Source organism: Narcine bancroftii, chromosome 3 (genome assembly GCF_036971445.1).
Source record: "Narcine bancroftii isolate sNarBan1 chromosome 3, sNarBan1.hap1, whole genome shotgun sequence".
Classification (NCBI taxonomy): domain Eukaryota; kingdom Metazoa; phylum Chordata; class Chondrichthyes; order Torpediniformes; family Narcinidae; genus Narcine; species Narcine bancroftii.
In genome coordinates this window covers 63733289-63760337 of record NC_091471.1, presented here as the reverse complement: position 1 = coordinate 63760337, position 27049 = coordinate 63733289, and the positions used below count along the sequence as shown (strand labels likewise).

Sequence of the window (27049 nt, the reverse complement as noted above, 5' to 3'; positions counted from 1 at the left end):
AAAAGTTCTTGAGTTCACAGTTCAATCTCACTTCTCATTCCTCCAAGTTCACTGGTTGCAGACAGTTCTTATACTGTGCACAGAATTTAACATTTATAAAGTTCATCAGGCTTTAGTGCTTAAAAGGTAAATGACTACCACTCAGGAAGGTTCTTGTCAGTTTTTAGAGAGAGATTTGTTGTTCCAGGACATCCACAACTGACGTTCTTCCATCAGTCACCTCAGTGTCTTGGTGACGAAACTTGCCCCTTCAGGGTTCTCCAGATGATAACCTTTCTTTCAGGTCACCACAGAGTTCCTTTTTGTTTCACTTATTCCAAGTGAAACATTAGACAGCCAGTCCTCTCCTCTTGCATGAACCACAAGGGCCTTGACCGGGCTGTCTTTCAAATGGGCTTTCCATAAACTTGCCAGCTTATCTTATTCCAGCCCCAGCTGCTTCTGCTCGCTGTAACACTGTACAAGTGATCTCAATCTGTCTCTCTCTCTCTCTGAGAGAAACCCTGTTTGACGCTCTCTCTGCTTGCAAAACCACATGACCCTCTTAGAACAAGTTCTCTTCCAGACAATCTGCTGTTCCAACAAGATCTTTCATCTGTTGCCTTTTAAACAACAATCCATTAGTGGTCTCTTGAGCACTCTTCAAAGCTCTTGCAAAAGATGTGAAGACCTGATATGTCTAGCATTAGCTGAGCTCCAGTATTTCAAACAAGATCTGTCTTAAAGTGTTTGTATGTGACCTATTCTAACAAACCTGTCCCAATTTATCTCCCAAAAACATATCTATATACTCTGTCACACTTTATCATTAAGGATTCTGATGATAGAGGGGTAGCAGCTGTTCCTGAACCTGGTGGTGCAACTCTTGTACACCTCTTTCCTGTTGGCAGCAGTGAGAACAGAGGGTGGCCTGGGCCTCTGATGAACGCTGCTGCCCTCCGATGGCAGTGTTCCCTGTAGATGTACTCAATAGTTGGGAGGGTTTTGCCTGTGATATCCTGGGCTGTGCCCATTATCTTTTGGAGGGGTACGGTTGGTGTAACGGTTAGTTCAATACTTTTACAGCTCCTGTGATCAGTTTGAATCTCACACTGTTTATAAGGAGTTTGTATGTTCACCCCATGTCAGCGTGGGTTTTCTCCGGGGGCTCTGGTTTCCTCCCACCATTCAAAATGCTCTGGCGGTGTAGGTTAATGGGGTGTAAATTGTGCGGCACAGATTTGTGGGCCGAAATGTTGTGTTATCGTGCTAAACGTCGAAATTTCAAAATTTAAGATGGAACTGTTTTCCCTGGAGTCAAGGAAGCTGAGAAAGGTTTTTAAAATCATATGGGCCACAGATAAGGTGGATGGTCAGTCTTTTTTCCAGGATATGCGAGTGAAAATAAAACTACAGTGAAACCTCGTTAGAGCGTGATTCGTTAATCCACGGAATCGCTTATAACGCGGGTGTATGTGGACCCCAAACATTGATTTTAGGAGGCCAGGCTAACAGCCACAAACTCAAAAATGGATTCTTATGTCTCATTTACAAGATGAGTATGTTAACACGTGGAGTTTAAAGGTCTCATTATAGGGTCTGAGTCACAGTGCTCTGTTTTTCTGCTTCCTGGATCATGACGTATATGCATCTGTTCCGTGACTCAGCCGTAACACGGTATGAAATCTTGGAGCCCAACTACCGTGTTCTAACGAGGTTTTACTGTATAGGGCATAGATTTAAGGTGAGAGAGGAAAGATTTTAAAAGGGATACGAGAAGCATATACACATAGAAGGAGGTGGTGGAACATGCTGCCAGAGGATGTTGAAGAGACGGGTCTAATTACAACATTTAGGATGCTTTTGATCAGTTTAAAAAATAGGACGGATTTAGAGCAGCCATTTTCAACTCTATTTTTTTGGCTATGGCCCCCTTAGAACTCTACTCAAAGTTTATGGGCCACCTGCCCTGTGAATCAGTCAAATTTAGTTGGTTTCTTCCATACTTTAAAAAATTTTTTTTTTAAATGGTGTGACCAAGGGAGGGGTTGTAGGGGATGCATGGTCCCTGTTGAAAATGGCTAGTTTAGAAGGATATGAGCCAAATGCAGGCAAATGGAACTAGCTGCAGAAGGCACCTTAGTCAACATGGACAGCCTGTTTCCATGCTGGGTGACTATGTATAGGCAGGAGGGGAACAACTAAGAGTTGGAAATTCTGCTTTGATGATTATTAATTTACCAATCCTTTACCAAGGGTTCCTTTTCACCATGGTTTATGGACTATTAACAGTGTTTGTTCCATCACAACAGCATTGCTTTAATTTCTTCCTCCCCTGTTCTTGGGATCACCAAAATGTCATTTGCCCCCAGTTAATATGTGCCTTTCCAAATGAAATGTTATACTGTTTCCAATAATTGGCCACACTACTATCTTTCTTTGTGCACATAATTGCAACAGCGAACCAGCCCCACTTGTCACGCGCGGTCTGCGGGGCAGCCGCGGCAAAGATGGCGTCGTGGGTCCTTCTCTTCCGGTATAGAGCAGAAGTACACGCATGCGCTTATGTCAGCATGACATGAGTTCTGGTGGGCTCTGGACGGCCTTAAAGGCTGCAGCGCAAACTTCAAAGTAAATCAGTTGTGCTAAAAAGAGCTCAGAGCCTGCTGTCTCAGTTCTTTCACTGCAATTGCACACAACCCACTACACTGGTGATGCCGATGAGTCTCCATATTCTGAAGACTCGACACAATGGATCCTGCAGCTGTAGGAGCTGTTGCGTTAAAGCTGCTCACATTCTGGATGAACAGGCCCTGTTAAGTGAAGGCCCAGTTCCAGATCAAGCAAATTACCTTGGATTCAACAAAATACTTTCATATCATCAGCTCGCTAGACCAGGAAGCCGTCTCACAAGTCGATAATCTCATCCAGGTGCCGCCATAGGAAGGTAAATACATGGCTCTAAAGAGGCTCATTATTAGCATTTACGGCTATTGTGATGCAAAAGGGCCGTGAGGCTCCTTCACTTGGACAGGATGCCATCTGCTCTCATGTATGAGATGCTCATCTTGGCAGAGGGACACAGACCCTGCCTCATGTTCGAACAGGCATCCTTCGAGCAAATACCCAAAGACATTAAACTACTAATGGCCAATGCAGACTTTAGTGACCAATATAAGGTCCCGGCATGGGTAGACGTCCTTTTCCGCTTCAATCACGAGACCGCAGGCACAGTCAACCGTGTTACAAGGCTGCCGCCCAAGGCCAGTCCTACATGTGAGCAAGAGCTTCCTTGCCCACAAACTGAACAGCATAATCCGAAATGGTGCTTCTACCATCATCGGTGGGGCGCAGAAGCACGCAGGTGCCACTAGCAGTGTTTGTTTCAGGAAAACAACAGGGCCAGCCATCGTTAGTTGCCACGGCGGCTGGCCAGCCGAACAGCCTACTCCATGTCTGGGACAGGATCTCGGGCCGCAGAATCCTAGTGGACACTGATGCAGAGGCAAGAGTCATTCCCCCTACTTCGCTTGAGACATGCACAAGACCCCAAGACTCCACCCTGCACGCAGCCAACAACACCACGTTAAAACTTTTGTCAAGAGGTGCATCCCTGTTCGTTTTGGTGAGACCATTTTAAATTGGTCATTCATCAGTGGACAAGCCTCTTCAAGGCGTAGATTTCCTGCGGGCACACTGCCTATTGGTCACCTCCAAGGCAAACGACTGGTCCACTTAGAGACTTTCCAAACAGTACCCCTCGGCACGTACAGCGAACCAGCCACCCAGCTCCCCTCTGTGGAGACTTGGCAAGGCCAATGCAGCCGCCTCCTTGCCAGCTACCCCTCCATCCTGCATCCCCAGTTTTCTGTCGCCATGCCAAAGCATGGTGTACAGCGACCACAGGCCCACTAGTGCATTCTCAAGCCTGGTGTCTGTCTGGCCTCTGATAAGCTCAACCTCACCAAGAAAGAGTTTAAGCACCTGGAGGAATTCGGTATCGTCCACCAGTCCATGGGCCTCTCTCTGTCACTTGGTGCCCAAGTCCAACGGCAGCTGGAGACGACAGATGCCTCAACAATATGACAATACCAGAATGCTAGCCGATCCCTCACATCCAAGATTTGCAGCAACCTCCACGGCACACGCTTCTTCTCTAAGGTCAACCTGATCCAGGGATCCCCATTCATTAGGACAATGTCCAAAAGACTGCTATCATCACCCCTTTCACTCTTTTTGAATTTCTTTGCATGCCATTCAGCCTCAAAAAACACAACCCAGACCTTCCAGCACCTCATAGACGCAGTCAGCAGAGACTTGCCTTTCCTCTTCATCCAGCTGGACAATATCCTGGTAGCAAGCAAGACTCTTGAGGAGCACATCTCACACTTTCATCAGCTTTTCAACAGACTGGCTGAGTTTGACCTCACCATCAAGTGCCAGTTCAGCCTCGACAAAATTGACTTCTTGGACCACAGAATCACCAAGGATGACGCCACTCCTTTACCTGACAAGGTGAAGGCTATAAGACAGTTCGCCAGACCAACGACTCTGAAAGGACAGCAAGAATTCATGGGCATAGTGAACTTCTACAACAGGTTCATCCCCGCATCATGTGCCCGCTCTTAATGACGAACTCTAAGAGAGATGTCGAAAGGACTGAAAGGCACAGGCCGCTGCCCAGAAAACCAGAGGACCATGCTGCCACAAATATGCTTGTCCACCCACTCATGGATGTGTCCACATCCCTCATTCTTGACACATCCAACACAGCGGTGGGCGGTGTCCTGGAACAAACAGTTTGTGGACAACACCTGGAGGGCCCTTGCCTTCTTCAGCCATCACCTATGAGCACCTGAACTGAAGTGCAGCACATCTGACAGAGAGCTGCTAGCCCTCTAGCTGGCTGTCCACCATTTCTGCTACTTCTTGGAGGGGCAGTCTTTCATTGTTTACAGGAACACAAGCCATTGAGGTTTGCATTCTCCAAATCCTCCAACCCGTGGTCTGCCCACCGACAGTGGTACTTAAATCTCGGAATTCACTATCTCCATCTGCCACCTCTTGGAAAAGAGAACGTTGTCACCGATGAACTCTTCAGGCTGATGTTCACGCCCTGTCGCACAGCATCATCAGCTACCACAACCTGGTTCGAGCCCAACAGGATGATCCCGAGACCCACAGTTTCAGGATGGCAATCATGAGTCCCACTAGACACCAATGGCGTGACATTACTCTGCGACGTCTCCACTGGCCGACCCCAACACAATGGCAATGAACAGTTTTCGATAAGCTACATGGCCTTTCCCATCCCTCCATCCGAACAACAGTACAGACGATATCCTCCCGCTTTGTCTGACACGGGTTGCAGAAGCAGGTTAGCGAAAGAGCGAAAACTTAGATGCACTGCCAAACTGCAAAGGGTCAGCAGCACAGCAAGCCCTACCTCCAACAGTTTGACACGTCGACTTGCAGGTTGCAGCATGTCCACCTTGACATAGTGGGCCCCTTGCCAGTCTCCCGACGGTCTCACTACTTGTTCATGATAGGCAAAGCTGGAGAGGCCAAACTGGGTGGACGAACTGTCATGGGTTCTCCCCGGTATCCACACAGCGCCGAAGGACAACCTCAAGACTTCTTCAGCAGAGTTTGTCTATGGTAAACTCCTTGCAGTTCCTCCCTTCACTGCCAGAGCAAGATTCTAGCACCGCCATCATACTGGAAAGACTGAGAGACAAATTGGGATCACTCGCACCACCACCGCCATCGCAACACTGCCACCTCCCCCCCCCCCCCCCCCCCCGACTCTGCTTTACCACACAGGTTTAGACACCTTCGACTATGTTTTTGTTTGCAGGAGCGGACAGAGACCACCCCTCCAGCGCCCCTATGAGGGACCAGAGAAATGCATCTACTTTCACTCTTGACATTAGGGCAGAGAGGAACTTTTCACCCTAGACTGCCTCAAGCCAGCACATTTGGACTAGTCAAAGCCGGTAACTGTCCCACTGCCAAGTACGTAGAGGTTGGCCACCAAAGCAGCAGACCACCGGCTCTTGTCCTTGTGGGGGGGGGGGGGGGGGGGGGGGGCGGTTGTGTGGCAGCGCACAGAATTGCAGCAGTGAACTGACCCCGCTGGTCACACACGGTTAGCAGGGCAGTCGCAGCAAAGATGGCATTGCGGGTCCTTCCCTTCCGATACAGCACACACACTTATGCCAGCGTGACACGAGTTCCGGAAAGCAAGGGGCAGGTCCAGCACAAATTTCAAAGTAAATCAGTTGTGCTAAACAAGCTCACAGCCTGCTGTCTTGGTTCTTCCACTGCACTCATGCACAACCCACTACAGCCCTACATTTTGCAGCTTTCCAAACCTCAGGGGCATTCCCACAATCCAGGAATGCTTTTGTAGGATATTGACAATACATCCACTTTTCTGTAGCTTCTTCCTTTAAGGCTTTAGGATAGAGGCTGTCAGATCCAGGTGACCTCATGTGCTTCCCCTCTATTAGCTTGCCTAGCACTTTTCCATTAGTGGTAAACTTCCTCCCTCCACTCAGTACTTCAGCAAAATCACTTCTGAGTTTAGTAAATTAACCTTGTGCCAATTTAGAACTCCTACTATTTTTCTTCTCCTCGAATGATAAATTGATCCGATGAACACAATCACAAAATGCTCTGCCACTTGCCAACTTCATTCTCTAAAATTAAATTTAGAATTCCTCCCCTCCCCCACCTATCCCTTTCTTGTAGGGCTTACTATATACCGGCAAAAAAAATGTTCTCCCAAGTTCAATTTAGGTATTCTATGCTCTCCATGTCTTTCGTATTGAAAATATCTCAGTAAACTACCGGACATTTAAGTCAGAACACGCCCTGGTATTTTTAAACATCAGGAATGTGTTTACAGATTTGCTCTGATCTCCATTTGGGTGTGGTCTGTTTTACATTCCCAAGAATGTGTTAACTTTTTTATTCTTTTGTTCAAGTCATACAACTTAATTTAATGATCATTCCAACATATATCATGCTTTTTCAAAATAGTGATTAATTGACTAATATGATTTCATTTTTTAATCCCTACCTCTATCACTATCTTATCTGATATCGTTGGAACCATAACATTAAGGAGCCACCCTTTTCTGGTCATTTTGACAGGTCTTTGACCCAAAATGTTAACTGCTTATTTTTGTAGATACCACTCAACTTTCTGGGTATTTACATTTTCTGTTTTAATTCTGTCTTTTTTTCTTGCTCCATCAATTGATAATTATTCAATAAATGTAGCCTGGATGGCTTTGAGATTTAGCTGAACATCAGAAAGATTATCAGCATTCACATGATCTTGTGCTTGAAACAGGACCTCAGAAATACAAGTAAAAAAGTTTCTGTAAATGATATCGTGGGCAAGGAAAGAAGCATTTACTGGAAGTCACATGAGAACAGTAACACAGAGATAAGCAGAAGATACAAATCTTCTGGTAACTACATCAAACAATATATTTTTTTAAAAAGACAAGGATGTGAGCCATGAACGATGACAAAAACAGAGGAGAATAATTTGGGCTTGATACGTGCAATCTGCCACTGTATGGTAGAATACAGGATGCTCGAGAAAAATGTCCAAGGAAGTAATAAAATTATTGTGGCCAAAGGAGAAATCAAGGAGGGAGTTGGGAAAGATGTAGCTCCAGTAAGCTAGAAAGATAGACATTTACAGAAATAATGATAAATCATGTTTCATCAACTCTCAGTGTTCCCACTTCTCATCAATGAATCAAAGCTTTTGCAGGTTATAGGAGCAGATCTTTAAAATGTTTCCCTCCTATTGTGCAAGTTATATCCAATATCACATTCGGTAAAAAAATAACTATTTTTCTATGGCAAACAAATCAACTGATCAAAATACTTTGCTGAGTTTTCTTTGAAAAATTCTTGGAAAACTTATGTGGAAAACAACTTGGCACTCACACCTCCGTTCTTCAACTAACATTTAGCTATTCAGCAAAATAATTGGGCAGTACTCTGGAATTTGCCTCCTGGGAGACTTTTAGTTACTTTCAGCTAAAATAAATCCTGCTGAGTTTAAATTTGATTCCTATGACAGATGATATATTAAAAATGAATTTTTGACGAGCATTCAAGTGCTCCTCAATGTCAGTCCCACAACACAATGTACAACCGTTATGACACTATGATCACTGGAGCAAACAGCTTACTATATAATTGATTTCAACTTAATGATCTTTGTTTGTACAAATTTAAAGCATTCATGGTTCATCGCATCCATGCCAACCATAAAGCCCATCGTAGCTAATCCCTCTTGCCTGCATTAGGTCTATATCCCTTTATACCTTTCCCAAGTACCCGTCCAAATGTATTTTACTGAAATTGTATCTATCTCCACTCCTCTTCTGGCAGTTTGAAACAGATAACCATCACCTTTTTGCCTTGATCTCCCTTTGTCTGGCATCTGCCAATCTGCAGCCTCTGTATTCATGCTTCACCTTTCCCTGGTTCACCAATTCTACATGGATTCCTGCCCTCCCACTCTGTCATATTTACTCTAGCTTCACGGCAGCACAGTTAAAGTAGTAGCTTGCACAATGCTGTTACAGTGCCGCCAGGGTGGTCAAAAAGACATTCAGCACATTAGGCTTCATCAATCAGAGTAGTGAGTATAGAAGTTGAGAGGTCATGTTGCAGTTGTATAGGACATTGGTGAGGCCTAATTTGGAGAATTGTGTTCAGTTTTAGTTATCATGCTATAAGAAAGAAGTTGTCAAGCTGGAGAGGTTCCAGAAAAGATTTACGAGAATGTGGCCAGGACAGGGGCCTGAGCTATAGGGAGGTTCAAGCTAAGGCTTTATACTTTGGAGTATAAGAGGATGAGGGGTGATCTCATAGAGATGTACAAAATCATGAGGGAAATAAATTGAGTCTTTTGCGCAGAGTAGAGGAATCAGTAACTAGAGGATACAAGTTTGAGGTGGGGGGGTGGGGAAGAGATTTATTAGGAACCTGAGGGGTAACGTTTGTAAACATTTGGGTGTATGGAATGGACTGCCAGAGGAGGTGGTTAAAGGAAGACCTAATAAATTGATTAACAAAAAAAGACAGATACACGGATGGGAGAGTTGAGAGGGATATGGGCCAAATGGGACGATTGTGCTTTGGACATTTTGGTCAACGTGCGCAAGTTGGGCCGAAGGGCCTACTTTCATGCTATATGACTCTATGATTGGAAATTGGCTGTTATAAGTAGTCCAGCTCATTAATAGCGCATCTGTTACTTTCATAATCAGAGAACGATAAAGAAGCAACTCAGAGTTCATACCTGACAATAACATGCCACCATTTTGTTATTGAGAAAATTACAAAAAGATTCTGTATAACCATTAACAAAATGATGTCATCTAACAAAAATCATATCAGTTTCTTTCATTTTTGAGGATAATCAAAGTTAGTGCAAGTATTGAATGATATCCATGAGGACAATTCCTCAAAAATATCTCATTATTTCCCCAAAGAGTGCATTGTCACAATATGAACTGAAATATACAATCACATAACCCTGGGCTGTTGGATTCATTTAGATAGCCAGTTAGATTCAAACCTCAAAAGTGAAAGTGAATACAAATAGATTCTGGTGCAAGGAGGTTGTAGAGATCATGCCTATACTTTTAACAGAATAGAATATTCAACCCTTAAAAAAAAAAAATCCACCTTTAAAACTACATATTCAGCATGTGGAAGAATGAATATGGCAATTTCCAGGATGGACATACCTCAACAGTTTGTAGTAAGCAAATCGGAAGACTTCCTGCAGAACTACGGAGAACATCACACCAAAGATAATAAGAGATCTCTGTAGTCCAGCATCTTTCTCATTGCTAGCTTTTACAGCAATAAACCATACCAATGAAGATAACAGCAAGGAGAGTAACCAGAAAAACGCCCTGGAACACAAAAATCATTCAATTACCTCAAGAAAAAAAATGTTTGAAATCTGAAAAACTGAAAATGCATCACATCCGACAGTATCTGCAAAGAAAGGAAAATTATCAATTCTGATGAATTGCTCTTCATCAAAACTGAAAAAAAATCATAGATATAACAGATTATAATATATGTAATAAAATGGACATTACTCCTCCATAAATCTTCGTCCGCGAAGCCAAGCCAAAGAGAAAAGAAGATAACATCAGAGAAGTACAAATTCATGGAAAATTTCAGCCTCTGGCAAACCAAAGCAAGTGAGAGTGAAGGACAAGAACAGTAATGAAGTAAGGCAAAAAGAATAGAAAAGAGGATAAGTTAAATAAAAAAGTTGGTGGTAATTTTACATCAAAAAAATCACAATCAGCTGCTTTATAAAAAACGGGGCCCAGATTAGGACCTGAAATTTTGACAACTTCAGCTGTATGCTGTATTATGCTGACATGTTTACCTTTGTGGTTATATCTGTGGGATGGGTCAGAGAATTAGAGGATTGGAGACTAATGCATTTAGTTCATTACTGGTTGAAGGCAGTATACAAAGTTTCAGATCATAAGGAGTGCCCTCTTTTTCAATAGATGATGTTAATTGTGGTCAGAAGGATTCTTCTAAACTGTACTCACGATTGTAATATGGGAGACATGACACCGATCTGAGTAGAGCAAGCTCCCATAAACAGCATTGTGAGAATGAATAAATATCCCTATTAAGGCTTTGGTTGGAAGACAGACTCCCCCATTCTTTAAAAATTGTGTTTTTTGTTGGTGGAGAAGATGTGATCAGCATTTCATTTGGAAAAACTGGGGCTTTCACAATCTAATGCTCCCTCTGTGCTAAATTCAAATACCAACCTTGACACTAATGATTAAGCCTCTCGAGTGGAATTAAGCCTTCAGTTCTCTGACAGCAACCGTGGGTGAAATGGAGAGGGCGGCGGCCATAAATCGTGGTTCAACTGATGGAGGATATCAGTGATCCTGTGTATGTATAGAAGTTGTTGCAGGGCAACAGGAGAAAAATTCATGATTGGTAGAAATTACAGTAGTTCTGTGAGATAAGGGCAGCATGCTTGAGATCCCACACATCCCGTTGCAAAGGCAAACTCTTCACATCTCCTCATATATAAAAATTTGTTTTTTTTAAATTATATACATTAGTAAGTTGTGCAGAAAGACAATTTAATATAGGATTTCAAAGTGAAATCTGATTTAAAGAAGTTTTTATTTCAACCACAGTAAAGCTTTCAGCTTTACTTAGCTCCAAAAGGAAGTTGAAAATTCATTTCATGCACACAGATAAATACTACTTTGGTGCTCATATTGCCACTCAAAGCACTCATCTCTCCTGCCTTGATGATCTATATTGGTTCCAAATACTAACTCTATGTTTTTTTTCCTAATTTTCAAATTCATCTGTGGATACATTTCCTTATTTCTCTAATTACCTTAACCCCTGTAAACCTCTGCGATATCTATACAGCTTTAATTTTGCACTCATTTATCATAATTTAATATCTTCACTGTTAGCCACTATAGAACTCTCTCCCTACATCTTTCCACCAAATGTTTAGACTTGAAGAAGCTGCTTAGCAACTACCTTTTTTTTGGTCACCTGTTTCATCTCAGCCACATTTCTGATATGAAAAAGTACAGATGCCAAGGTCCAAACAAAGGCGCGTTGTTACATTAGAGTCATTTTATAATTGTTCCTTACGTAGTACATCTATTAATTGAATGTTTAAAGCCAAGTGGCAAAATTGAATGGCAAAAGAATGGGCTGGTTAATTTCTGCCCATGATGTCAGTCATCATTTTATCTATTTAAAAAGAATGATTAAAATTTTCTGGATATTTGGATACATTAAATAAATTTCTCAATGAAATAAATGTCTTAATTATGTAAAAGGAATAAACCAATTTTACTGCTAACATTTCCTTCCTCAGGACAATCATTTGAATGAAACCAAAATAAACCAACATTTATCACATGATATTAGGTACCAAGAAAAAAAAATGCTATGAGCAATCTTGTGGAAGTTCTCTAAATTAAATTTTAAAATTTTTTTTGACATACAGCATAGCTATGAGCCCTTTCGGCCCAGGACCTCATGCTGCCCACTAACACCCAATTAACGGTACGTTTTGAAGGGTGGGCGGAAACTAGAGCCCCCGTGAAAAACTCAGGCAGATGTGGGTAGAACAGTACAGGATTCAAATCCCAGTCCCTGACACTGGTGCTAACCGTGCCGCCCATTTCTTAGAAAATTTTCCATTAGCATGTTATCATTATTGCATATCTTGCATTAATCAAGCTTTAATGCAAGTCACAGCCACAATCTTCAAGATCTGCTTCATTCCAATCTTTTTCCAAAGCCCCACTGAAATAAAATGCTTGCTATTCATGCTGATAACAAATGGAAACTTGAGCTCAGCTATATAATTGATGCCAGAATATGCATTTTTAACCCAACTAAATGAATCAGTTTTGGGGTGGGTTGAAAATGTATACTCTAACAATATTTACAGTATTATGTTGAGTCTTGAAACCCTCAAAATAAAATCTCCAAAAAAAAAATGAGGTTAACATACACCAGATATACTTTTGAGACCTTAAATTCAACTCAAAAAACACTCAATGCCGATTCAGCGTCCAAGTCAACACTTGAAAACCAATTTGGTGTATGAGTTTACCCTTGAAAAAAAAACAATAAATTTTCAAGCTAACAGTATATTAGAACAAAATTTTTATTGAAATAAAAGCACATTTAGAATTCTTCAAAATCACTATCATCTGAGGCAAACATCGCAGCAACCACGTCCTTACTCTCACTGTTAAAATGGTCATCAAATGGATCTCAGTCTGTATCTGATCAGGCGGCTTCAGCTTTGTCATCAGTGTCCCACAATGAAATAATCTTCCATACAATTGCACAAGAGATACCGCACTTTTTAAACCATTTTATTATAGTCTCTACTTTCACTTTATCCCATGCTTTGATGGGATGTAGCGCGCAGTGCCTGCCTTTTCTGAACTATATTTCTGTACTCGTATTCCATTCTTCATGCACCTGGTCTTTGAATGGCTTGTTCAAGAAGACATCGAGAAGTTGCAATAGAGATGTCAAACCACCTGGGATAACCACCAATAAGTAATATTTAGTGCTAATCTATTTTTAGTTTTCTCAGTTCAATGGCTACAAAACATATCCCAGACCAGCAAACTCCATTCTTTGCATAAACAGCTTGGCCACCTATTCCACACATTGCCTATCCATAGTTTGACACCATTTTCATCCATCCATCCTTGTTCATGAAAATGTACAAAAATACCAGTGGGAATTTTATTTTAGGTTTATATTTGTGCTTGAAGATTACTAAGGGTCTTAACTTTGTCCCACTGGCCATTCACGATAACACCACCGTAAATCAGGTCCTTTCATGGCCTGTACTTCTGTTTTGCACAGTTTTCATTGCACTATTCTATCGCCTATCATGGCAAAATTCATGGGAGATTTGTCCATGCTTCTGCTGGTTATGTATAATAAACTGGTGAAAACTTACAACTTTACGATCAAGATTTACAACCATAGGTTTAGTCAGTTGTAAATAAGGCAAATCCAACATTAGCCTTAAATTTAAGAGAAATAGATATATAACAGCAAGTATTTAATGCTGAGGCTTTACATGTGTTGGTCAGACCACATTTGGAGAATTGCGAGTAGTTTGGGGCCCCATATCTATGAAAGCACGTGCTGGCTTTGAAGAGGGGGCAGAGGAGGTTTAACATACAAGGTGCATTTGATGGCTCTCGGCCTATACTTGCTGATGTTTAGGATTAGGGCCAGGAGGGATTTCCTTGAAACTTACCAAATACTGAAAAGTCTAGATAGAATGGACATAGAGTAGATGTTTCCTACAGTGGAAGTGTCTATGACCAGAGGGCACAGCATCAGAATAAAAAGTTATCTCTTTAGAATAGAGATGAGATGAAATTTCTTCAGCCAGCCAGAGGTGAATCTGTGGAATTCATTGCCACAGATGGCTGTGGAGCCATCATTGGGCATATTTAAAGCAGAGGTTGATTGATTCTTGATTAGTAAGGGGGTCAAAATCTAGAGAAGCCAGGAGAATGGGGTTGAGAAGAAAACTATATCAGCCATGATTTGAATGGCACAGAAGTCTTAATAGGCCAAATGGTCTGACTCTGCACAAATGTCATGATCTGCTTGTTACTTTATCAAAGATCTCCAACAGATTTGTCAGGCAAGATCTTCCCTGAAAGAAATAATGCTGACATTCGCCTACTTTACATTAGATTAGATTCAACTTTATTGTCATTGTGCCATTAAAATACAAAGCCAATGAAATACAATTAGCATCCAACCAGAAGTTAAAAAATAGAGCTATATACAAATAGCCATGTGCAAATAAAATCAAATACATTCAGCAAGCAAACAATTATAAAAGTACTGACAGTACAATGTGAGTGCAGTACCACCCAGCATGGATTTAAGGTTCATCAGGGTCACAGCCTCAGAAAAAAGATTTTCTTGAGCTGCTGGTTCAAGAGTGAAGGGTCCTGTCACACCTACTGGATGAAACAAGATTAAAAAGTCCATAGTTAGGGTGAGATGCATCCTTGATGATGCTCTTCGCCCGACCCAGATAGTGTTCCTGATAGATGTTCTCAGTGGTGGGCAATTGGATGCTGACAATCCATTGGGCAATTTTCACCACCTGTTCCTCACTCCAGTAATTCTTGTAAGATTACGGTCCAACATGAGAATTGCCATACCACACTGAAATGTTATAGATAAGGATGCTTTCAATGGTATAGTGATAAAAATCTATCAATATCCTGGATTAAAGATGTACTTTCTTCATGCTCTGCAATAAATATAGGCACTGCTGTGCCTTTATGATCAGGGTGGAGGAGTTCGGGGTCCAGGTGAGATCATCAGAAATGTGGACTCCCAAGGAATTTGAAGCTTGATACAAGTTTCACAACTCCATTGATGTACATAGAGACACACATGTGGCTTCCAGCATGTCTGAAGTCCACAATGATCTCCTTGGTCTTCTGAGTGTATTTTCAAATACCACAAAACCTCAGTCTTAATAATGGACTCTAGAATCTTGCCAACCACTGACAAAAGGCTAACCAACCTATAAGTTGTCTTTTACCTCTCTCCCTGATTAAAGAATGTAGATATTTGCAATTTTCCAGTTTTCTGGAGCCATTCCTCACTCAGGGTGTACTCTGTTCAGTCCAAGCGATCAATCCACCTTCAGACCCTTCAGCTTCCCATACACCTTCTCCTTAGTAACAGCACCTATGCTGATGTCTTCCACAAAGACAGGTGCAAAATACCTTTTCAATTATGTTTCCCCATTACCACTTCTCAAGCATAATTTTCTAGGCATATGGAAAGACATTTGTTATCCTCTTTTACATTATTGGCTAGCTAATCTTCATAATTTCTCCCCTTATTGTATTTTTTTTTAAGTTGATTTTTAAGAGCTACCCAATTCTCAGGCTTCCTGCTATTTTTTTCAATATAACCATATAACAGTTTATGGCATGGAAACAGGCCATCTCGACTCTTCAAGTCCACGCTTGTTCACTCAATCAACTCCACTAGATCTCCCTGCCTATTTTCCGCCCATAACCCTCCAACCCCCTCTTAAATGAAAGAATTGACTCTGCCTCAACTATTTCCTCCAGGATTATTCCATTCACTCTCTGAATGAAGAAGCATCCTCTAATGTTTCTCTTAAAATTTTGCCCCCTTACCCTCAACTTATGTCCTCTTGTTTCAACTTCCCCTGCTCTCAGGGGGAAGAGTCTACTTGCATCTAGTCTATCTATTCCCTTCATAATTTTAAACACTTCTATCAAATCCCCTCCCAACTGTCTACATTCCAATGAATAAAGTCCTAACCTCTTCAATATTTCTCTGTACTCTAGGTATTTTAAGCCAGGTAACATCCTTGTAAATCTTCTCTGCACCCTTTCCACCTTATCTATATCCTTCCTATAATTTGGAGACCAGAACTGAACACAATATTCCAAACCTGGCCTCACCAATGCCTTAAACAGTCATAGCATCACTTCCCAGCTTCTATATTCTATGCTATGATTTATGAGGGCTAGCATACCAAATGCTTTCTTAACCACCTTGTCAACATAGGAATCAACATTCAAAGAACACTGCACCATAACTTCAAGATCTCTTTGTTCTTGTGCATTCCCAATGTTCTCCCCTTTACTACACATGTCTGATTTTGATTATTTTTTTATCAAAATGAAGCATCTCACTCTTCTCTACATTAAATTTCATCTGCCATCTTTTAGCCAAACTCTCCAGACAAACCAAATCCCTCTGTAATCCCTGAAAACCTTCCTCGCTATCCATCACACCCCCTATTTTTGTATCATCTGCTTATTTACTTACCTAGTTAACCACCCCATCATCCAAATCATTAATATAAATTATGAACAACAGGGGACCTAGCACTGATCCTTGAGGCACACTGCTCGTCACAGGCTTCCATCCTGACAGACAGTTGTCCACCAGGACCCTCTGCTGTCTATCCTCCAGCCACTTCTGCACCCATCTTACTATTTCTCTATTAATCCCTAGTGACTGAACCTTCCTTAATAATCTTTCATGTGGAACCTTATCAAAAGCTTTGCTAAAATCCAGTTAGACTACATCAACTGCCCTACCTTCATCCACCTTTCTTGTCACTTCTTTGAAAAATTCAACAAGGTTTGTCAAACATGACTTCCCCTTCACAAATCCATGCTGGGTGCTCCTGATCAATCCCTGCTTACCTAGATATTTATACACACCATCTCTAAGAATACCCTCCATAATTTTCCCTACCACCGAAGTCAAGCTTACAGGCCGATAATTTCTTGGCTGAGACCTCGTGCCTTTTTTAAGCACATTAGCAACCCTCCAATCCCGCAGCACCACACCATCCTCCAGTGATCATTGAAAAATCACTGACTGTGCCTCCGCTATTTGCTCCCTGACCTCCCTTAACGTCCTGGGGGAAATCCCATCAGAACCAGGAGACTTATCCTCTTTTACTGACTCTTGAAGCTCCAAAATCCTCTCTTTACTAATCCCTATCTTTTCCATAACTAAGCCATTTGCCTCACTTATCTCACATAGTCCAGTGTCCTTTTCCTTCATGAACACAGATGAGAAAAAATCGTTTAATATTTCTCCCATCTGATACAGTTCCTCACACAGTTCACCGCTCTCATTTTCCAGCGGTGTTTAATCCTCCTTTTAGTATTCACATATCTGTAAAAACCCTTAGGATTCACTTTTACCTTATCAGCTATTGACACCTCATACCTTATTTTTGCCTTTCTAATTTCCTTCTTAAGGTTTTTCCTGCAATCGATGTAATAATCATACATCTTATGCATTTTTTGCTTCTTAAATTTAGTAAATCCCCTCCCCCTTTATCCCGAACCAACTTCCTTATTTTTCCAGAAAACCACGGTTCCCTTAGTCTTTTGGCCTTGCCTTTTGATTTAACTGGCATGTAAAGATCTTGTACTCTCAATATCTCTTCTTTAAATACCCTCCAAATCACCTCTACATCCTTTTCAGAAAAAACATCGGCCCATATAATTTTCAGCAAATCCCCTTCTCTTTTCTTCAAATCTAGCTTTCCCCCACTCGAAGACCTTCAACCTCGGACCTGACCTATCCCTTTCCATATTTAAGTTGAAGCTAATGGACCCATGATCACTGGATCCAAAGTTCTCACCAACCCACACTTCCGTCACCTGCCCTATTCTGTTCCCTAACAATAGATTTAACTCTGCCCCCCCCCCCCCCCTCTAGTAGGCACCTCAACATATTGCTGTAAAAAGCAATCCTGAACACATTGTACAAAGACAAAGCCATCCTGCTCTCTCACTGATTGTGGTTCCCAATCAATGTTAGGAAAATTGAAATCCCCAACTATCACAACCCTATTTCTACTACACATCACAACTATTTCCCTGCACATTTGCTCTTCCAGTTCCCTATCCTCTTTTGGCAGCCTATAATATTCCCCTATATTTGTAGCCTCACCTTTCTTATTTTTTTAGTTCAATCCACAGAGCCTCGCACGATGAGTCCTCCAGTCTATCTTGCCTCAACACCACTGTAATATCTTCCCTGAGAAGCAACGCCACACCTCCCCCTCATACCCCGCCAATTCTGTCATGTCTAAAACAGCGAAATCCCGGAATATTTAGCTGCCAGTCACAACCTTCCTTCAACCATGTCTCACTAAATGCTATCACATCATAACGCCACCTGTCAATTCACACCATCAGTTCATCCACCTTGTTTACCACACTCCTTGCATTGAAATGAATGTATCTCAGAGATCTTCCATATTTAACTTTCTGCCTCTCACCCCTTCTCAATTGTTACTATGGCCACTATTTATTACCTGTTGCTGTTCCACCTCCAGATTGTGTGAAAAAGCTTTTTTTCTTTGCCTAAAGACTGTTCTTGCTATCCTCCTGACATGAACCCTTGTTCCCAACCTTACTAGTTTAAAGCCCTACCAAAAGTCCCTGCCAGGAGACTGGTACCTCTGGGATTAGATGCAATCCATCCTTACAGTATAGGTCCCATCTCCCCCAGAAATGGTCCCAGAAGTCCAAGAACTTAAAACCCTGTCTTTTACTCCACCCCAACACATTCAATCTCCACCTGACTCCATTTTTACCCTCACTATTGCGTGGCACAGGAAGTAATCCAGAGATTACACCCTTAGTGGTCCTTCTTCTGAGCTCCCTGCCTAACTCCTTATATTCATTTTGCAGGACCACTTCTTCCTTCCTACCAATGTCGTTGGTACAGGCGTGAACCACAACCTCAGGCTCTTTCCCTTCCCCCCTTTAGGATGTTCTGGACTTGTGTAGCCACATCCCAGACCCTGGCACCAGGGAGGCAAACCACCATCAAGTTTTCTTTATCTCGTCCACAAAATCCTCTGTCTGTCCACCTCACCAGTGAGTCCCCTATAACTATCGCCCTATTCTTCTTATTACTTCATTTCTGGATACAGAGGCTGACCCTACACCTCTGCCTACCTTAGTCTGACTATCCCCTTCCTCAGTACTTAAGGAGGAGTACCAATTTCTGGGGATTTCTAGCTCAAATGCTCTCTCTGGAACCTGACCTTTCTCTTTCATCCTCCTAACAGTAACCCACTGCCTCTCCTCCTCTCCTCCTCCCGTGGGCCAGGTGTGACCACCTGACTATAACTCCTATCTATGATATCTCTTACTGCTCACCTCTTCCTTCCTCTGCTCCCTCGAGTGTTTGATCAGGCCCCGGTCAGAGCCTTACCTTCCCGGCAGCCTCTCCTCCTCGCTCCTCTAACGGTCACCTCCAACGCCCTCCCCTCCTGATTTAATCAATAGGTCCCTAGGTAAGTGCCTTAAAAAAGACTCATTACCTTCCCTCCGCTTTACACTTTAATCCCTCTTCTTCCAACTTTACTTTAGGCGCAATAAAAGCCCTTAGAATAATATCTCTTACCTGCTCAGCTCTTCCTTCCTCTACACCCTCGTTTGCTTTTATGCTATCATTGACTTACCTGTAAGCCATGGTTGTTTTACCCTCCCTTTATAATGCTTTTTCTGTGGGATGAAATAATCCTGCATCTTTCTAATTTTTTTCCAAAACTCCTGCCATTGTTGCTCTACTGTCTTTCCTCCTCTGGTGCGCTGCTAATCAACTTTGGCCAGCTCCTCTCATGTTTCCATGGATACTTTAACTCAATTGTAATACTGACACGTGTGATTTAAACTTCTTCCTCTCAAACTGCAGAGTGAATTCTATCTTATGATCACCGTCTCCTAACCTTCCTAATCAAAGTTGGTTCATTGCACAACACCAAATCCACAATTGCCTTTTCCCAAGTGGGCTTGACCACAAATCCTCTAAAATACCATCTTGTAGGCATTCCACAATTTTTATTCTCTTGGGATCCAGTGCCATCCACAATTTCCTATCTACCTGCATATTAAAGTTTCCCATGTCCACTGATATGCACCCCGGATCCTGTCCTGTCTGTTATGTCCATCAGGGTCATTTTACTCTTGCAGTTTCCCAACTCTACCCAAAACGATTCTACATTCTTTGATCCTATATCCCTTCTTGCAAAGAATTTGATTTCAATTTTTACCAATGGATCCACCCCAGGCCCTCTAACCACCAGCTTGTTTTTTCAACACACAAGTATCCTTGGATACATAGCTCCCAGCTCTGATCGTCCTTCAGCCAATTCTCCGTTATGTCTACAATATCATACCTGGCAATTTTTAACTGCACTTTAAGCTCATCTACCTTGTTTTGTACTCTGCCTGCTTTTAAATTTAACACCCCCAGTCCTGTACTCACCATCCTTCTCACATTCGTCTTCATATTTTCCTACGGTTAAATTTATATCTTTCTCCAAATTTTCTGTCCTTTTTTTTTCAGTCTGGAGACTTCAATAACACTGGATAACAAAGATTTTTCTTCCCAAACATTTTTGGTTCTATTTTATGGATTTTGGACTGCTTTAAGATTTTCTATCACTTTCCGATTTTTAGTTATAATCAATTTTTGTAATTTCCTGACACATTTTAAGTCTATTTCAAGCACACAAAACCATGAAGTTCAACACATCATTGAAAACTCAATTTCTACATTCGCACTTGGACTTCTTCCTTGCTGATTCTGGTGCAGTCAGTGAGGAACATGGTGAAAGGTTTCCCCAGGACAATGCGACCATGGAAAAGCGACATCAGGGCAAATGGAATCCATCAATGCTGGCCGACTATTGTTGGACACTGACATGAGATGCATCAGATGCTAAGTCCCAGTGAAAATCAATACCAAAATATTTTTAGGTCAGTTAAACACACAATGTGTCAGCATCATTATATGATTAAACATACTAAATTCAATAAAGGTTAATTTAATCTTTCTCCAACTGCTTACTTGACACAGCACATCCGAAATTGTCTTTGTGCTCAGCTTGAAGTTGTCTAACATAATCTCCATTTTTTTCTAGGAAGGAATTTTTTTGAAAAAAAAAATGTTGTCCAGTGCTCACTTTTGTTGCACTTCCTACAGGTGCATGGTCATGAAGGGGTGGGTGAGGAGAGATGAGTAGAAGTAGTAGCCTCTAGGATCTCTCTACAGATGGGGTGGGAAGGGGAACATATGGGGAGTGGTTGGATTGCATTGCACCTGGTAAAATGATGTGCTGGGTGAAAGATGAGGACTAGGGAACCTCTATCTCTCTTCTGTTTGGAAGGGGTGAGAGCAGAAGTCTTGAGAAACAGAGGAATCAACCATAGTATAAAGGGAGCCACATCCTCTATTGACACCACATCTGTTCACTACATTTCAAATATTCTCATTTTTCAAGAAACATTGCTTCTTTCCTAGTGTGGCTTCAAAGGTTCCTTTTATTGTGCACAATGATTCATAAAAAAATGTAATATACATGATATACTTCAACTTCTGTCTGCTTTAAAGCAAATAAACAGTTTTCATGAGCACTGCATGGTGACCCTAACAGAATAAGAGAAAGAGAACAAAAGAGAGTCCACTCAGACAGTGTCCATGGATTTGCCTCAAGCACTCCCACAGCTTTTGCAGCAGCCGATTCCAGTGGAAACCTTGGGCAAACTGAGCTCCAGATCCAAACCTATGATACAATCAGGAAGCCTTCAACATTGCAGTCTGTGGGAGCTCTTCTTCTCCTCAGCATCCTTTCAAATCCCAGTTCCAATACCTGGTTTCCATGTGCCAGTATCCAGCAGCTCACAGCTTGTTTGGATCTTTGGTCTGTAAATCACCTGCAGCTCGCTACCTCCAGGTGCTGAGTGCCTTGCTGATCTGCTGCCGTGATCACCTTCCCTGTCGTGCTGTCTTCCAGGCTTCTCCTTTTCAATGGGGTTATCCCCCAGTTTCTGGTGCCCTGCATCGGTCTGCTACTGTCCCAGAGTCTGCAACCCCTCGTGGTACGCTGCTTAACTCAGGCACTGCCATCTTTTCCTGAAGTCTGGGCAACATCCTAATAAATCTTCTCTGGATTCTTTCCATCTTAATGATATCTTCCTTGTAGTTGGGTGACCAAACTGCACATAATACTCCAAATTTGGCCTTGCCAATGTCTTATACAAGTTTAACATAATATCCCAAATCCTATTCTCAATATTTTGATTTATGAAGGCTAATATGTTAAAAGCTCCCTTTTATAACCCTACCAATGTGTCTCCACTTACAAGGAATTATGTATCTGTATTCCCTGAACTCTGTTCTACCTCACTCCTCAGTGCCCTACCATTTACTGTGTATGTTCTTTCTTGGTTTGTCCTTCCAAAATGCTACACCTCACACTTGTCTGCATTAAACTCCATCTACCATTTTTCAGTCTATTTTACCAACTGGTCCAGATCCCTCTGCAAGTTTTGAAAACCTTCTTCATTGTCCACAACACCTTCAATCTTGGTGTCATCTGCAAACTTGCTGATCCAATTTACCACATTTTCATCCAGATCATTGATATAAGTGACAAATAACAATGTCCCAGTGCCGAACCTTGAGGCACACCACATCACAGGCCTCCAATCTGAGAAGCAATCTTCCATCTCTACACTCTGGCTTCTCCCATCCTGCCATTATCGAATCCGGTTCAAGACTTCACCATGAAAACCTCGTGTTTTAATCTTCCTGATTAACCTGCCATGTGGGATCTTGTCAAAGGCCTTACTAAAGTCCATGTAGACAACATACACAGCCTTCCCTTGGTCAACTTTCCTGGTAACCTCCTTGAAAAACTCATAAGATTGGTTAAACATGACCTACCACACACAAAGCCATGTTGATTATTCCTAATCAGTCCCTAGATATCCAATCTCTTAGAACACTCCAATAATTTACCTACCACTGACGTCAGGCTCACTGGCCTATAATTTCCAGGGTTATTTTTGGAGCAACGGGAGCTACCTGCCTCTGGCAGCATATTAGTAGCTAAGGACAATTTAAATATTTCTGCCAGAGCCCCTGCAATTTCAGTACTAGCCTCCTTCAAGGTCCAAGAGAATATCTTGTCAGGCCCTGGGGATTTATGCACCCTTATCTGCTTTCTCCTCTTTAATCTGTATAGATTCCATAACCTCACTGCTTGTTTTGCTTGCTTCCCATGCCCGTTTCCTGAGTGAATACTGATGAAAAAAAAGCCATTTAAGATCTCCTCCATCTCTTTTGACTCCACATAAAACCGACCACTCTGATCCTCAAGGGCACTAATTTTATCCCTTACTTTTTTGCTCTGAATATACCTGTAGAAAAATTTTCCTTTACGTTGTCTACCAAAGCAACCTCATGTCTTCTTTTAACCTTCCTGATTTCTTTCTTGAGTTTTTTCTTGCATTTTTTTGTACTCCTCAAGTATTTCATTTGCTCCATGTTGCCTATATCTGTTATATAGCTCTCTCTTCTTCCAAACTAGATCACCAATATGCCACAAAAACTAAGGCTCCCTACTCCCTCTAACCTTGACTTTGATCCTGATAGGAACAATCAAACTTTGTACCCTCAAAATTTCACCTCTGAAGGTCCTCCACTTACCTTGCACATCTTTTTTTTTTAATCATTTTACTTATATTTTCAAATCAACACGAAATTCATCAATTACATAAAAGAAACAAAATCTTATCATTCAATGTTGATTTGGAGCAAGAATAAAACAAGAACAAGCCCTAACCCTCCCTGCCATCCATCCAGTGAAAATAAAATGGAGAGAAATAGTCAATAGAATTGAAGAGAGAAAAGAAGAAAAAGAAAAAGGTTGCATTGGATTCATCAATCTCCTACCAAGAGACAAATATCCTGACTTACCCGGAAGGGTCCCGGATGCAGGGGGCCAAGGGTGGGGGGAGGGAGGGTGCATCGTTAATAATCTTCATCTACATGTTGAAGATATGGACTCCAATTTATCTATTTATTTATTTAAAATTGTATTTTTCCTAAGTAATTTTCTCCAGGGGAATAGAAGTAATATCTAGATGGGAATCAGATTTCCAAGTAACCGTTATACACTTTTTGGCCTTCACCAATGTGATCTTTACAAATTCTAATTGGTGTTTCAACAGCCTCATTTTGCGTCTTTCATCTGCTTTATTTCCCAGTGTAAACAATTCTGGTATCTGCACAAATAGAATCTTAGTGATTTGTTCTGGAATATTTCCCAAATCTTCCCAGAAAGGCCTCACCTTGGAACATGACCACGTTGAATGCAAAATGGTTCCTGTTTCTTCGCTGCATCTAAAACATTGATTTGATCTTCTGATTTTAATTTGTGTGATTTCTGTGGCCAATATCTCCAGCTCTCTTTATCCTCGCTATAGAGCAATTAGCAGAATCTATGCAATGAGATCTAGTCATAAAAGGATTCAGGGTCAATCAGAACATAGATTAATTTATTTGCTGATGATGTATCTGACAGAGCCAGCAACTTCATTACAAAAACAGCAATCTAAACTGGAGGATTATGGGATATTTTGGGGTTATAAAGTTCATTGGGATAAAAGAAAAATTCACAATTTAAGGGCTGTTAAATGGTTTAGGGATAAAGGTAGATAGCAACTTACAGAATTTGTACAAGTTGAACGGTCTTCCCTTGCTTAAGAGAATTGAGGAAGACCTTAGTAAATGGATGACTTTCCCAATAACGTTTGTTGGCAGGATCAATTGTTTAAAAATGAATGTGTTGCAAGAGCCCAATATCTCTTCCAGACATTACGAATTCCATTACCTCAGAAGTTTTTTCAAGATTTAAACAAAAGGATCAGGAAATTCCTCTGGAAGAGTAAACCACCCAGAGTTTCTAATGATAAATTATCATGGGATTATGAGATTGGTGGGGGGGGGGGGGGGGGGTTGAAGCTTCCAGACTTCAAGAAATGTTATTGGGCAGCCCAAATGATGTTTGTCACCTCCCTCTTTGATGGAGGAGACAAGCCTTAGGCAAAAATAGAGCTGCATAAGGTTAGAGAGAGGATAGCAGAATATTTTATATATAAATGGAATTCAAAATTAATTTTGGGTATAAAAGAAGTCCCCTTATTAAAACATATAATTAATATTAGTAATAAAATAAATTATAAAAGGACTAAAGGGGGCCTATCTCCTAAAATGCCTCTAGCTCAAAATAGGTTTATTCCTTTAAAAATGGGGTAATTAATGTCATTTGATCAATTAGAAACCAAATATGATGCATCTTCTATCTATATACTACACACACACAAAACTATCTTCTGTTATTTTCAATTAATCTCTTATTTAAGGGTCCCAATGATTACCTTTCTGAAGTGCAGTGAAGTAGATACTCTGGTTCAAAAGGTGACAACAAAGACATTTATTTCAAAAGCGAATTTCATACTACCTCGAACATCCTTGCTGGAAAACAACTTATCCCAATCCACACATTCTAGATCCTTTCTCATTTCCTCAAAATTGGCCTTTCTCCAACTTAGAATCTCAACCTGAAGTCCAGACCTATCCTTTTCCATAATTAACTTGAAACTAATGGCATTATGATCTTCTGACCCAAAATGTTCTGCTACACATATTTTTGTCAGCTCTTCTGTCTCGTTCCCTAATAGGAGATTCAGTATTGCATTCTCTCTAGTTGATACCTCTATATATTGATTTAGAAAACTTTCCTGAACACATTTAACAAACTCTAAGCCATCAGCCCTTTTACAGTATGGGTGTCCTAATCATTATGTGGAAAGTTAAAATCTCCTTCTATCATAACTTTATGTTTTCTGCAGCTGTTCTGTTAACTCTCTACAGATTTGCTCCTCCAATTCTCATTGACTATTGGGTGGTCTATAATACAACCCCATGAGTGTGGTCATACCTTTTCCATTCCTCAGCTCCACTGATTATAGCCTCAGTAGACAAGCCCTCTGGTCTGTCCTGCCTGAGCACAACAGTGATATTTTCCATGACAAGCAATGCATTCATTTCCCCACCACCCACCATTCTATTGTGCCTAAAGCAACAGAAGCCTGGAACATTGAGCTGCCAGTCCTGCCCCTCCTGCAACTAAGTTTCACTGATGGCCATGTTTCATTGATTATCCTCATTACTACCTATCTTGTCCAATTTTAGATCATCAACAAACTTTATTTAACCGATCTCTACCAGCAGGGCCATTTATTAAAAAAATTATAAAGGATAGCAGTCGCACAAATAGCCTTTGGTGAATACTAATACCGCCCCTTAGCACCGAGCTAATTCTGTGGGTGTATATACTATTTCCCTCATAATTTTTACATCTTAACAACCCCTATTCAAAGCAACTTTATCAAATGTTTTCCAAATGACCATACAATTATTGCACTTTCGTAATTCGTCTTCAAACTAATTTACACAAATGGCAGATAAATGTTACCAGTAATAATTCAATACTATGCTTTTTTTTTGATTAACTTATCCTTCCAAATAAAGATTCATATTTTTAAAAAGAGAGAAAATGTAACCCAACAACTCTATCACCATTAAATTAGGTTGACCAAACTAAGCATGCCCGACATTCTCCATTTTTTTAAAAAATCTGAGTTTCAATAACAGCAACCTTGTCTCCTGTACTCAAGGACAATGAACAATACATTATTTCTATTATCAATTTTTTCTCCATGTTTATCCTGCTCATAATTAATGCCTTCTATTAGTGTAACCTTCACATCATCCACTTAATAGAACATGCAGCACAAGAACAGGCTCTCCCGCCACAATATCTGTACCATGATGCCAAATTAAATTAATCCCTTCTGCTTGCACGTGAACCACATCTCTCCAACTCTTACATGATCATGTGCCTCTCTAAATGCTTCCATCATCCTCTCTGCCTTGTACATCATCATTAACTTTTCTATTCTCACCTTAAAACTACGACCTCTGGTCTATAACTAAACAATATTTATGCATTTATTTTTATATATGTATATTTGTCCTGCGAATGTATTGT

At 41.1% G+C, this 27049-nt stretch overlaps 1 protein-coding gene across 2 annotated transcripts in view; it reads right to left on the bottom strand.

Moving 5' to 3' along the window:
- LOC138757215 (gamma-secretase subunit Aph-1b-like) overlaps positions 1–27049 on the bottom strand; it is a 42350-nt gene that overhangs the window by 11048 nt on the left and 4253 nt on the right. Inside the window, exon 2 of one of the 2 annotated variants that reach the window (XM_069924194.1) lies at positions 9768–9938. The exons of the other annotated variant lie outside the window; for it this stretch is intronic. Coding sequence (XP_069780295.1) covers positions 9768–9938 — 171 coding nt within the window. The remainder of the gene's footprint in view (positions 1–9767; positions 9939–27049) is intronic. 2 annotated transcript variants of the gene reach the window in all.